Below are 14,040 nucleotides of genomic sequence, written 5' to 3'. Positions count from 1 at the left end.
TAACAGACATCTACAGAACATTTCATTCTAAAACAAAAGAACACACCTTCTTCTCAGAACCTCAAGGCACCTTATCCAAAACTGACCATAAAGCTGGCCACCAATCAGGCCTCAATAGATATAAGAAGACTGAAATACTCCCATGCATCCTATCTGACCACCGTGGAATAAGGCTGGTTTTTAATAACGACAAAGACAGCATAAAGCTCACATACACATGGAAGCTGAACAATGCTCTACTCAACAATAGTATGGTCAAAAAAATTAAGAAAAAAAGAAATTAAGGATTTTCTAGAATTTAATGAAAAGGAAAGCACAACATACCCAATCATATGGGATGCAATGAAAGCAGTACTAAGAGGAAAACTCAGCTCTGAGTGTCCCCAAAAAGAAACTGGAGAGGGCATACATTAACATCTTGACAGCACAGTTGAAAGCTCTAGAGCAAAACCAAGCAGATACACCCAATAGGAGTAGACAGCAGGAAATAATCAAATTCAAGGCAGAAATTTACCAAGTAGAAACAACAAGAGCCATTCAAAGAATCAACACACCAGGAGCTGGTTCTTTGATAAAATTAACAAGATTGATAAACCCTTAGCCAGGCTAACTAGAGGGCAAAGAGAGAGTATCCAAATTAACAAAATCAGAAATGAAAGTGGAGATATAACAACTGATACTGAAGACATTGAAGAAATCATCAGATCCTACTATAAAAGCCTGTAATCAACAAAACTGGAAAATCTGAGGGAATTGGATAAATATCTAGACAGATACCACATACCAAAGTTAAACCAGGAACAGAAAAACCATCTAAACAATCCCATAACACCTAAAGAAATAGAAGCAGTCATCAAAATCCTCAGAACCAAAAAGAAGCCCAGGACCAAATAGGTTCAGTGAAGATTTCTGTCAGACATTTATTGATGATGTAACACCAATACTCTCCAACTATTTTACACAATAGGGTCAGATGGAGCACTACCCAACTCATTCTTTGAAGCCACAATAACTCTCATTCCTAAACCACACAATGACCCTACAAGGGAAGAGAACTACAGACCAATCTCCCTAATGAACACTGATGCAAAAATACTCAACAAAAGTCTTGCAAACCGAATCCAAGAACACATCAAAACGACCATTCACCATGATCCAGTAGGCTTCATCCCTGGGATGCAGGGATGGTTTGATAAATGGAAATCCATCAAAGTAATCCACCATTAAACAAACTCAAAGAAAAAAAAACACATGGTCATCTCACTAGATGTTGAGAAATCATTTGACAAAATTCAACACCCCTTCATGTTAAAAGTCTTGGAAAGAGCAGGAATCCAAGGCCCACACCTAAACATAATAAAAGCAATATACAGCAAACCAATAGCCAACAGCAATCTAAACAGTGAGAAACCTGAAGCAATCCCACCAAAATCAGGGTCTAGACAAGGCTGCCCACTCTTCCCCTAATTAATCAACATGGTACTGGAAGTCCTGGTCAGAGCAATTAGACAGCAAAAGGAAATGAAAGGGATAAGAAACAGAAAGGAAGAAGGAAAAATATCATTATTTGCAGATGACATGGGTGACCCAAAAATTGATGTGGACTGTCAGTCTCAAAGATATCCTGTATAATTAAGTCAGTTTCTTGTTTTTATTAGTATTTTATTAGTATAGAGTATAATTCCTTATGCTCTGGAATTCTGTAGGAAAGTGACTTAATGCCAGTGTTTATGTGCAGTGTGATTAAGTATGTTCTTGATTTCTCAGAAAATTATTTTTACCTATGTAAAACTTTAAATTACTTAATAATGAGACTTTGATAGTTCTTGGAATATAACTTCCGTTTTTAGCAAATGCTTACTTTGTATAAACACAAGTCTTCTGTTTGGTCCTTAGCACATTTTTAACTTGGACAAAAATTGGTATAGTTCAGCCATAAGTGTTAATGTGTAAATTGTTTTAATTAAAGTTTGTTTTTTTTTCTCAAACTCTTAGTAAATTATTACTTGTAAAGGAATCCTGTATTTCCTGCTAAGGGAGTGGTCACTGAGACCAGTTAGGGGATACAGGAGCTATGCTGTAGTGAGATTCCCTCTTCTTCCCTAATCACAGGTGTTAGTTTTGTCAGTTAGCTACAGACTATCCAACTTCAGGAAATAAGGGCACTCCTAAGTTAATTACCTACTTGGGAGACTGCCTTTTTCTGACCATGTATGTTCATTTTCAAGCTTCATTTTTAATTTGGAATAGTCTGTCAGGCTAATTCACTGACTAGCGATCACTCTCAAAACTCTCACAACATGACTAGCCTTTCCTCATTTCACAAGCAAAAAAAAGGAAGTTATGTAAAGCTTTGGTGAAAAAGAAGTAGAACACCATTCTCAATTAATAATAAGGATTCCATAGGGGGGAGAAAAGTGACCCAAAAATTCCACCAGAGAATGTTTACAGCTGATAAACAACTTCTGCAAAATGGCTGGATATAAAATTAACTCAAACAAATCAGCAGCCTTCCTCTATTCAATGGACAAACATGCTAAGAAAGAAATTAGGAGAAAGATACCCTTCACAATAGCCACAAACAACATGAAATACCTTGGTGTGACCCTAAGTAAGCAAGTAAGGACTTGTATGACAAGAACTTTAAATCTCTGAAAAAGGAAATTGAAGAAGATCTCAGAAGATGCAAAGATCTCCCAAACTCATGGATTGTAAGGATCAACATTGTAAATATGGCCATCTTACCAAAAGCAATCTAGAGATTCAATGCAATCCCCCATCAAATTTTCAACTGAAGTCTTCATAGCATTGGCAAGAGCAAGTTGCAAATTCATCTGGAATAACAAAAACCTAGAATGTCAAAAATCTACTCTCAGGAACAAGAAAACTTCTGCAGGAATCACCATCCCTGAAATCAAGGTGTATTACAAAGCAATTGTGTTAAAAACCGCATGGTACTGGTACAGAGATAGGCACCTAGATCAATGGAACAGAAGAGAAAATCAGAAATAATCCCTCACACTTGTGATCACTTGATTTTTGACAAAGGAGCTGAAAACATTCTATTGAAATAGGACAGCCTCTTCAACAAATGCTGTTTCCTCACTGGCAGTCAGCATGTAGAAGAATGAAAATAGACCCTTTCTTATTTCTTTTTACAAAACTCAAGTGCATGTGGATCAAATGTCTCCACATTAAACCAGCTACACTGAAACTATTAGAACAGAAAGTGGGGAAAACCTTAGAACACATAGGCACAGGTGAAATTTTCCTGAACAGAACACCAATGGCTTGTGCTCTAAGATCAAGGATGGAGAAATGGGATTTAATGAAATTGCAAAGTTTCTGTGAGGCTAGGCGCACTGTCAAGAAACCAAAACACAGTCAACAGCTTGGTAAAAGATCTTTACAAATCCCACATCTGATAGAGGTCTAATATCCAATATATACAAAGAACCCAAGAAGTTAGACTCCAGAGAATCAAACAATGCTATTAAAAATGGGGTAGAGAGCCAAACAAGAATTCTCAATCGAGGAATATGGAATGGCTGAGAAGCATCTAAGGAAGTGCTCAACATCCCTAGTCATCAGGGAAATGCAAATCGAAAAAACCCTGAGATTCCACCTCAACCAGTCAGAATGGCTCAGATCAAAAACTCAGATGACAGCAGATGCTGGTGAGGATGAGAGAAAGAGGAACACTTCTCCACTGTTGGTGGAGTTGTAAGCTGGTACAAATAATCTGGAAGTCAGTCTGGCGATTCCTCAGAAAATTGGGTATAGTTCTTCCTGAGGACCCAGTTATTCCATTTCTGGGCTTATATCTCAACGATGCTCCAACATACAATAAGGATACATGACTCACCATGTTCATGGCAGCCTTATTTATAATAGCCAGTAGCTGGAAATGACCCAGATGTCCTGCAGTAGATTAATGGATACAGAAATTGTGGTATATTTACACAATGGAGTACTACTCAAGTACTAGAAACAATGATTTCTTATGAAATTTTAGGAAAAATGGATGTATCTGGTTAATATCATCCTGGGTGAGGTAACCCAATCACAAAAGAACAGACATAATATGCAGTCACTGGTAGTTGGATACTAGCCCCAGAAAGCTCTGAATACCAAAGAAACAACTCACAGATCATATGAAGCCAAAAATAAAAATAAATTAAAAAATTAAAGAAAAGCCAAACAGTAAAGCCTCAGTCCTTCTTAGAAATAAAAACCAACAAGAAATGTATAGCACCCACTCAGAGTGGGGTACAACTAGACCTTAAATTACTAATAACTCAAGAGCTAAGAAGATAGTCTTGTGGATGTTTTTGTTATTTAAAAATTATTATGTTTAATCTATACACACCAAGAAAACTTTGACTATTTCCATGTTACGTTTTGGTTTACATGTACTTTATGCTTATAGTAACTAGTAAGATTATAATGCATACTATCACACATTTAAAAAAATCAAGTACTGACAAAAATATATTCATATAGTTTTATTTAAAATGATTTAAAAATCTGTACAAGTGTCTCTTTTGTTGAAATAAAGTTGTAAAGAAAAAATGATTATTAAGTGTGAACTAGCACCTTGTTTTAGTCATTTTAGGTTTAATTTATTTTAATTAGATATGTCTGAAAGAAGAGGTGGCTATTGTTTTAGACTAAAAGTCACATGTATTTTTTAAATGTGTTAGATGCTTAGGTTTCAACGAAAATGTTTTTATTTTCTACCAAGGAAGAATGGACAATTTAGATCCGGTTACTGACTTTGTGACACTGGGTTTATCTTGGAGAATACTTGTCCTGACTGGGTTTCCCAGCGTCCTTGTCGGCCTCAAGCCCTCCTTCTAACAGGGCTCACCTGTGCTCAGTCTGCAGGAGCTGGGTGTTATACCTCTGTCAGCATTCAAGACTGAAACTGTAGAATCCCTTCTCTAGCCTAAATAGTTCAGGTCCAACACCATATCCAATGCAACATCTTATAAATGAAGAAATGCACTCTTTCCTTTGCTTAGAAACTGCCGAGTTAGCCAGGTGGTGGTGATGATTCTGAGCCCAGACACAGGAGGCAGAGGCAGGCAGATCTAGTTAGAGGCCAGCCTGGTGTCCAGATGAGTTCCAGGACAGCCAGGATTACACCATGCAAATCTCTCTTCAAAAATGGGAGAGAAAAAGACACACACACACACACACAAAGAGAGAGATTGAGAGAGACAGAGAGAAAGAGAGACAGACACAGAGAAAGGGACAGAGTAAAAGAGAGACAGAGAGACAAAGAGACTAAGAGAAACACACAGAGAGACAGACAGACCCAGAGAGACAGAGATCAAGTATTTCCGTTATTCAAGACTGTCCTCCAAAGGACTCTGTAGCTCAGGATGACCTTGAATTTCTGATCATCTTAAGTAATACTTGGATAATTCAAACAAGCGAATACTGATATGAAATTAAGGTAAATACAATTAAAGCAATGATATCAAATTTCAAAGCTGAATCATGAAATACAGGTAAACAAACAAACAAACAAAACGCTGAAAATCTTTGAGGTCTAGGTGGAAAATGCAGGCTTTATTCTAATTGAATCTCTGTGAAACCAAAGGAATTGTAAGGCCATGTCACGAAGGTCAGGAGGACATTCTTGGCTGAAGGGTATATTGGAGGCCTATTGGTAGGTGAGAAATAGTGTTTATGCATTCAAAGTGAGGAACTGGGTAGATTAATATTAAAGAAAAGTTAGCAAAACAAAAAGAATTAATGCAGAAGACAGGGCAGAGCCCTCCCTAATGAATTTCCCTAAGTCCAGAGAGGAAACTTCTTGAAGGCTCAGGGAAGATGTTTGGAAGGTATCAGGTAAATGATGTCCCAGACAGATGGTGTCCATCCCCAAATCTCATCCTAAGAGGTCTGCAGCTTGAATCTTTGGGGGCTCTAGTGATTTCCAGCTGAATAATACCCACAAGGCTCAGTAGAGGAACCAAATAGGATGACTTTGCCTTTCTGGGTTGTTTCCTCTGTTGTTGCTGCTGTGTCCTTGTTTGTTTTTGAGATGAGGTTTTCTGTGTAACATCCCTGGCTGTCCTGGAGTGGAGTTTGTAGGCCAAGTGCCTATCCTCCTCTGCCTCCTCTGTCCCCTGTGGGCATCTGCCCCTGCCTGCCTTTCTGTCCCTGCCTCTGTGGGCCCTGCCTGAAGAAATCTGGGATTAAAGATGCTTGCCAGCCATCTCTGCTTCCTTGGCTATTCTTAGTATTATCTGTCCATTTGCTTCACCTGGGCTAACCTGTGCTCAATGAACATCCTATAAGTTTGAAAATGTTTGTATCTCAATACTGATAAAAGTTATTGAAAATTTATATACATTCAAAGGCACTCCTTTGCCCTGCCTATTCTGTACAGGGTTCACCAGTGTAACACTGACTGTCATGGTAACAGACCTGTAAACAAGGCTGTGTATTCAGAGATCCTCCTGCCTCAGCACCCAGAGGATGAGATTAAAGGTGTGTATGAACCTAATGCCTAGCCTAAAGGCATTCTCACTCCTGCGTGATGAGCTAGTTTCTGCTTAAATACTTCTCATTGTTTAGTTGTTCAAACTTGAGGACCCTGCTATTTTCTTGTCTATTACAGGTTTAAGGTGGTGTAGAGGCCAAGTATGTCCACCAAGAGCACACACAGGTCACTTGCTCCTAGTTAGCATTGAGGAATTCTGAAACAGTCTTAATGATTCTATGAGTACTTGGTGTTAGATTATTGCTGTTGTAGCATTTGTCTTCAGTGCATTCCTAGGTTACCGAGTCTCACATTGGGATTGTACACATTCAAAGAAAGCTGGGTGGGGCCAAGGCAGCAGAGATCAGTGATAGGTGAGATTCCAAAGGGTGGGTAAGTCTGATGGTCTAGGCCTTCATGGCTATAAAAGAAGAAGCCATGGATCCCGGTTCATAGGAAGAGCCAGTCCTACAGGAGAAAGCTTCTCTCTGGTGCCGGATTGTCTTTTGCCAGGTCTCCATTCCACAGGTGTTGGGTAAGTCCTATCTCTCCTCACAGCTTTGGATATTTGCTCTTGTGACTAAATGACTCGTGGCAATGGATCATACTAAGTTCCAGCTCTTCTAAAAAGCATTAGAAAAGGCTGGTCAAACTTTGACTTTTGTGTGTCAGCTTCATTAGAGATTTGTGTTTCTTTCTCATGAATGTGGCAGTTAGGTGTGAATCTTCTTGAGCAGCAACCAGAGAAGAGAGCTGAGAATGGGTTTGAACCTAGAGAAAGATGGTTAGCTTCCAGACATGTACCCTAGGTGTTGAGGATCCCAGTCTGGAACTGAGCTTCTAATAAGAGAACTTCTTTAGGGAGTCAATGTCCCTATACATGGGTCATGGAGGATTCAAAGCAAAGGCACAAGGTCTATCCACCCATGGCAATTGTTTGTTTTAACATCCTCAGAATGGATTTGTAACTGCCCAGAACTCTATGGTTTATGAGGACCAGAGAAATGTCAGTGTATGCTTAAAGCCTGGGGCAGTGATTGAAAGCTTTAGCTTGAAAGTCAGGCCATGGTCAGATCCATTGTTGGGGAAATTAAAAGAGGAGACTCAAGTCTGGGGGAAGTTTTCAGGCTGGTTTTATTATCACAGTCCCCTCCCTTACCCTGTCTTGGGGAAGGTTTTCCACTGTCCAGAGGATGGTGAATGTAAAGTTTCTCTGTTATATTCCTCAGTGGTAGAAAAGAAAAGTAAGTCAGGAGAGAGAAATAAGTAGACCTTTGTTCTTCAGGCTCAGCCCAAGGAAGCTTTTCCTTTTCCCAGGAGGCTGCTTGGAGCAGACATGGGCAGAGGGAATGCTCACTGGGGACTGAATTCTCTTCCTGTGTGCCTCCCACTTAGAATGCAAGGGGATCTCAGCCTGGGTGGATCTCACACAGGTACCAAGGGAGACTAATGTGAGTGAGGATCCAGGGAGTGCAGCAGGAGTGACATAGGGCTTCTGCTCTGGGTGCCCCAGGGTTGGGCTGGTCTTCTCCTCCACAGAAACTTTCCTTTCTCAAGGTGAAAGGTGGGTGACCCTGGAACTCAAGCCAGCAAGACTTCTCCTTTCTTATGTTTTCTTGGCTTCCTGTCCAGGGTAGAGATTCGAAGGGTCTTCCCAAGTGGATAAGGAATGCTCAGACCAATGATTTTTCCTGAGAGGCATATTTAATCTTCCAAATGTTATCTTGTCCACCAGGAACCCCAAACAGTAGGAAAAGGAGAAGAAGGAAGACAAGAAAACACTTAAGGACACACAAGAGAGTGGAGTAAGCCCCACAGGAAGGCCCTAAAATATCCCAGAGAGAGAGAGACAGAAAGCTCCCTCCCTCTGAATAGCCCAAAGATCCAAGGCAGGTTGCACCCAGACTGAGCTCCCGGATAGCTGTGGTCATGACAAGCCCTGAGCATTGTGGGTCCCAGAATCCAGGCTGTAGCATCATGACCTTCTGCCCAAACATGGAAGAATTCTCAGACTTCCGCAAATACATTGCCTACATGGAGTCCCAAGGGGCACACCGAGCTGGGGTGGCTAAGGTCGTCCCACCCAAGGAGTGGCAATGCAGGCAGTCCTACGAGGAGGTCATGGATATGAGAATTCCCGCTCCTCTGCAGCAAGTGGTGTCTGGGAAGGCAGGTGTGTTCACTCAGTTCCATAAGAAGAAGAAAGCCATGCCAGTGAGCAAGTATCGCGAGCTGGCCGAGAGCAAAACACACCAGACCCCGCCACATTTGGATTTTGGAGATTTGGAGAGAAAGTACTGGAAGACTCGCCTGTTTGGGTCACCGATTTATGGGGCTGACGTCAGCGGCTCCCTGTTTGATGAGAACACTCAGCATTGGAACCTGGGACACCTGGGAAGCCTTTTGGATGTGCTGAAGCAAGAAGGTGGCATTGAGATTGAGGGTGTCAACACGCCCTACCTGTACTTTGGCATGTGGAAGACAACGTTTGCGTGGCACACGGAAGACATGGACCTGTACAGTATCAACTACCTGCACTTTGGGCAGCCCAAGACCTGGTATGCTGTGCCCCCTGAGCATGGCAGGCGCTTGGAACACCTGGCCAGGGAACTCTTCCCTGGCAGCTCCAAGGGCTGCCAGGCCTTCCTGAGGCACAAGGTGGCGCTCATCTCACCCACCGTGCTCAAGGAGAATGGCATCCCCTTTGGCAGAATCACCCAGGAGGCTGGAGAGTTCATGGTCACCTTTCCCTATGGCTACCACGCGGGCTTCAACCATGGCTTCAACTGCGCAGAGGCCATCAATTTCGCCACGCCGAGGTGGATCGACTATGGCAAGGCGGCATCTCAGTGCAGCTGCGGGGAGGCGAGGGTGAGCTTCTCCATGGATGCCTTTCAGGAGAGCTATGAGCTGTGGAAACAGCAAGGAGATCACAGAGCTATGGACCACCTGGCGCTCACTACCCGCCCCAGGCAGGAACTGAATCTTGGGACCTACACACTGGATCAGGACAAGCCCTCTTCCAACCGGAGGCGTTCCCATTCGGGGCCCCTCAGGAGTAGGCTGAGCAGAGGCCATAACAGCTGCCCTTACACAAAGCTGCACCCCGAGTCCCCATGCCTTTTCACATGCAAGCTTTCGCCTCCATCATCAGATCCACAAGTAACAGGATTCTCCAAGCAAGGGTCCGGAGCCCACAGGATCCCTGTCAAGTCTGCTGATTGTCTAGCTGCCAACCACTCACCGGCCTGTAGAGTCTCAGATAGGAGCCCCAGAGTCTTCTTGTCGCTCACGGTGGAGGACTTGACCTAAGTACATACAGGATCACCCTACACACACACACACACACACACACACACACACATCGACGGCCATTTGGCCACCTTTGGACATTCCTAATCCCATGATCAAACAGATGTCCAAATGTTGTCAAATCACACTCTACTTTGGATGATTCTTTGGTTTGCACAGGATCTCCTTCAGAATTCATGTACAAGGTGGATCTCAAGGTCTTGTGCAATTGTGTGAAGAGAAAGATTTCTAGTCTCTTTCTACAGAGTGTCCTACCATTCACCAACCCTGGATCTGACCAACACTCAAAAGTTATGACTGTGCGGATGAGTGATATTTTCACTTGTTCTAGCAACTGAACCTTCAATGACCTGAACCTCCCCCAACAGAGAAAGAAAGCAGGTCTCAGTGTCTCAGCATAGTCCTCAATGTTTATGTGCATGTGACCAGACTGCACCCTGAAATCATTGTTTTCAGAGCTTCAGGAAGGACCAGAAGACCCAGAGGTGTTCCCTGACTTTGACTGCTTCATCCTATAAGCAGGGTGGGAGGAGAGTCTGAGAGGCTGCCTACTGCTCTCTGCTGTGTTTAACAGTCATTTGGTTATGTTTCTTTCCTAATCGTCTGATAGTGTCATGTGGGTCTAGAGATTAGACAGTGTGGGACTTTGACAGAAGGGGTTGAGGGGGAGGAGGGAGCAACTTCACATGTGAGGACATGTGAAACATGCTCTTCACACTAGATTGACTGGGCTCTTAAGAACACAGATTTCCTTTTTATTTACTCCTATACCATGCTCTGTAAATAAGCCCAATAAAGAAAGATACTAGTTCCATAAACTGAAGTGTGGTTATTTCTTTAGTATGTATTGGGGATTCTGTAAGGGGCGGTATAGGGTATGACTCCCTAGGGCAGCGATTCTCCCTTATGTTCCTGTCTTAGTCTGTGTGGGACAGAGGGTGGAATTGTGGCTGTCACACAGCCCTCCCCAACCCCCAGCACACCTACCTGAAAGTGTGAGCCAGCTTCCCCTCTGCATTGGACAGCACAGGACAGTCCTCAGACTAGGAGTCACTTCCGTATTCCACCCTGCCTTCTAGAGACAGTGCCACAGCCCCTGTGAGCCCAGAAACCCATTGCATGTTGTGATGTTGGTTTCACGGTGCAGAAAGCAAGACGGAAGCTCATGGAGGATGATGTTTACACAGAGAAGAAAGGCTTGGTCCCTGCTTCCCCGACAAATAGCTACTTGGTGCAGTTGTTTGAAATTCAGAGTGAAATTTTCCACTGATCCCTTTGTTTGCCTTTCCATTTTGGGCAGTATGTGTGGAGACCTTTCATGGAGTGTTGTGTGGTTCTTAGGGAAACCACAGAGACAGTGAAGAGATGGCCAGTTTCACAGAATCACCAGCTGAAGAACAACCTCACTGAGCCTGAATCTACTGACCAGTTTATCTGGTCTTTCTTCCTTGGGTAAGAATTGGAGGCTCAGGATCCATTGGCAACTCTGCTGTTCCCAACTGCATGTAGCTCCTTCGACGTCACGTTTTGTTTGATAGTTATTGGCGTGCTCCAGGTTCCCACAGCCATTTTATCTATCTAGGCCCCACAGCTTACCTCCATGCTTCCTGCCATGGCTCCTCTGTTTTGCCTGCCATATGGATTACTCTTTTTTGGGAATGGAAATGTTAGGCAGAGACCCCCCTCCCCATTCCTAAGTTACAAGGTAAGATATTATCGCACAAGGTTGTGTCTCTGAGTACCGAGGGTTCTGAGAAAAACCTCTGGCATTCCCACATGTGGCAGAGTTTGCAGTCATTTGAGCAGTGAGAGTTGGACAGCACTTGAATCACACACACAATGTGAAACACGCTAGGTGTGGTGCTACACAAATCTCAGGTGTCAAGCCCAGCCTGGAGCCTTATCTATAAAAAGATTTCAGGGACATCCAGAGCTACACAAAGGAACCCTATCTTGTTAAACCAAAAAAAGTATTAGAGTGGACTACAAATTCACCTGCTAGGGCTCACTGGCATGTATTTATGTACACTCATAAGCACAATTAAAGATATGACCATTTTAAGTATATAAAGTACATGTGCCAGAATAAAACATTTCAGAATTTTAAACAATTATGGGAGTGCCAATGAACACTCAACAAAGGAGGTTAACCAAAGACTGCATCCAGTGTAGTTTGTTAGATGTAATAATAGTATTTGTGTTTGTGTGGGATGTGTGCATATGTATGTGTGTTTGTGTGTGTGTGTGTGTGATGTCTCTGTGTGTAGGTATGTGTGTGTAGGAGTATGCCACTCTATGGGTGTTGGTGTGTGTATTTGTGTATATATGTGCTGTGTCTCTCTGTGTGTAAGAGTATGTGTCTCTATAAGTATGTGTGTGAGTATGTTTAATTGTGTGTGTGTGTGTTGAGTCTCTATGTGAGTAGGAATATGTGACCTTATGGGTGTGTGTGTGTGTGTGTGTGTGTAGTTGTTTGTGTGTGTGTGAGGTGTGTGTCTCTGTGTGTGTAGGATTATGTGTCTATAAGTATGTGTGTGAGTATGTGTAGTTGTGTGTGTGTGGTGTAGGTGTATATATGTGCTTCAGGTGGATGTGTAATTGTGCTTCACACTTTAGTATTTATTCAGAGTTCAATAGAGAAGGGTAGAGGTTAAATATGTCAAAGGCAGGAATTCAGTAAGGCCCTGTTGTAGTCATGCATGTAGTCTCCATGATGGGGGTCCAGGAGTTGCCCACAAACCGTATAAACATACCTCAGGGATTGTTTATCGAAAGCCTAAGACTGATCCATCAGGCTCAGAATTTGTAGGCTGAGACCATGGCCTTAAACATTTATCTGTATCTGCTTATAAAGGCTAAAACGGCAAACTCACACTAAGTTCATATGGGAGTGCTGAAAGTGCTGCCCAGTGGTCAGCCCTGACTCAAGCCGTTTTACACAGAACAGTTCACAGTTCTTTTTAAATAATAAATTTATTTATTTTATTTACATGAGTACACTGTAGCTGTCCTCTGATACCAGAAGAGGGCATCAGATCCCATCACAGATGGTTGTGAGCCACCATGTGGTTGCTGAGAATTGAACTCAGGACCTTTGAAAGAACAGTCAGGGCTCTTAACCATTGAGCCAACTCTCTAGCCCCCACAGTGACCTTTAATTTGATTGGTTCTGCATGAAGCTTACAGTTGTGAACAGCAAGACTTTGCTTTAAGCCTCATGACCTCTGTGTCAGTGACTGGCAGGCCCTGGAAGGGAACAACATTGCTACAGCTGTGCTAGGGTTGCAGGCCTAAAACCCTCCCTTTAGTTGTTCCTGTGAGTCAAATCAGTGCCTTAAAATTTTTCTAGAATGCCACAGGGACCAGTTAAATAAACTTTGACACCAGCCTTTGTTGGCATTTATTTTGTTGTCTTTTTTCTCCAATTCTTTATTTGACTAAATTTAGGCTTTTTAAAAGATCATGTCTGATTAGCATAGAAGGAAACATTGTTTACTTAGAGCCAAGGAACAAACTTTCTTGTTGTGTGAGATAAGGTCAAGCCCTCTCTGTTTTGTAATATGACTTCAGCTAAAGAATCAGGAGAAGTTAAGTAACTGTTTTTTTTAGTTCTGACAGATCTTAATAGATTTGTTAAGTATTTAAAATTCTGATCTTCCTTAATTAGTGCTATGGGTTCCATATTGGAAGACCCTGCTGTGCCCATGGTACCAGGAGAGGAAGTAGTACTGGAGCTGCCCTGCCATCTGGGATGGGTGTAGATGTCCTAAGTGTTCCCTCTGCAGAATAGCATGTCTGCGACAACAGATGCACACATACAGTAATGACCTAGAGTCTAGGTGCCTCAGTTAGGACCAGTGGTGTCTAAGGCCCTGTCACTGGTGACCTGGAATCTCTGGGTGATGAACTTCATCTCAGGGTCACTACCAGAACCATAAAGACAGCGTCCCCCAAGTATTTCCCGTAGCTCGTGTATTACTTACACCACTATTTGTCTTAATTTGAGTGGATTGATTTTTTTCCAGTTTTTTTAAAGGCTGTCTTTCAGTCTTCTGTAGCTGAATATAATTATCCTTATTAGTGACCCAGGAAGCTAAAGTTTCCTAGCCCCATGTAGCACAAAAGTATCCATCTTGTCCCCTACAGCTCGGGTCTTCATTTGAGGGACAAGGAAGGGTGGCTAAACTATTCTTCATACTCTGGATCGCACATTCAGAAGACCTAGAGAATGA

General features: G+C 42.5%; 1 protein-coding gene across 1 annotated transcript; it reads left to right on the top strand.

The window, feature by feature from the left end:
* Positions 1-8,425: 8,425 nt before the first annotated feature.
* LOC308430854 (lysine-specific demethylase 4D-like) lies at positions 8,426-9,808 on the top strand (the record flags this gene model as incomplete). Its single annotated transcript, XM_080930139.1, has 1 exon — positions 8,426-9,808. The coding sequence occupies one exon, from the start codon at positions 8,426-8,428 to the stop codon at positions 9,806-9,808; it is 1,383 nt and encodes a 460-aa protein (XP_080786265.1).
* Positions 9,809-14,040: the final 4,232 nt, after the last annotated feature.

The sequence above is a fragment of the Micromys minutus genome (genome assembly GCF_963924665.1).
Source record: "Micromys minutus genome assembly, chromosome: 16".
In the NCBI taxonomy this organism is placed as follows: Eukaryota; Metazoa; Chordata; class Mammalia; order Rodentia; family Muridae; genus Micromys; species Micromys minutus.
The sequence above is the reverse complement of the archived record's forward strand: the minus strand, read 5'-3'. Positions and strand labels throughout refer to the sequence as shown.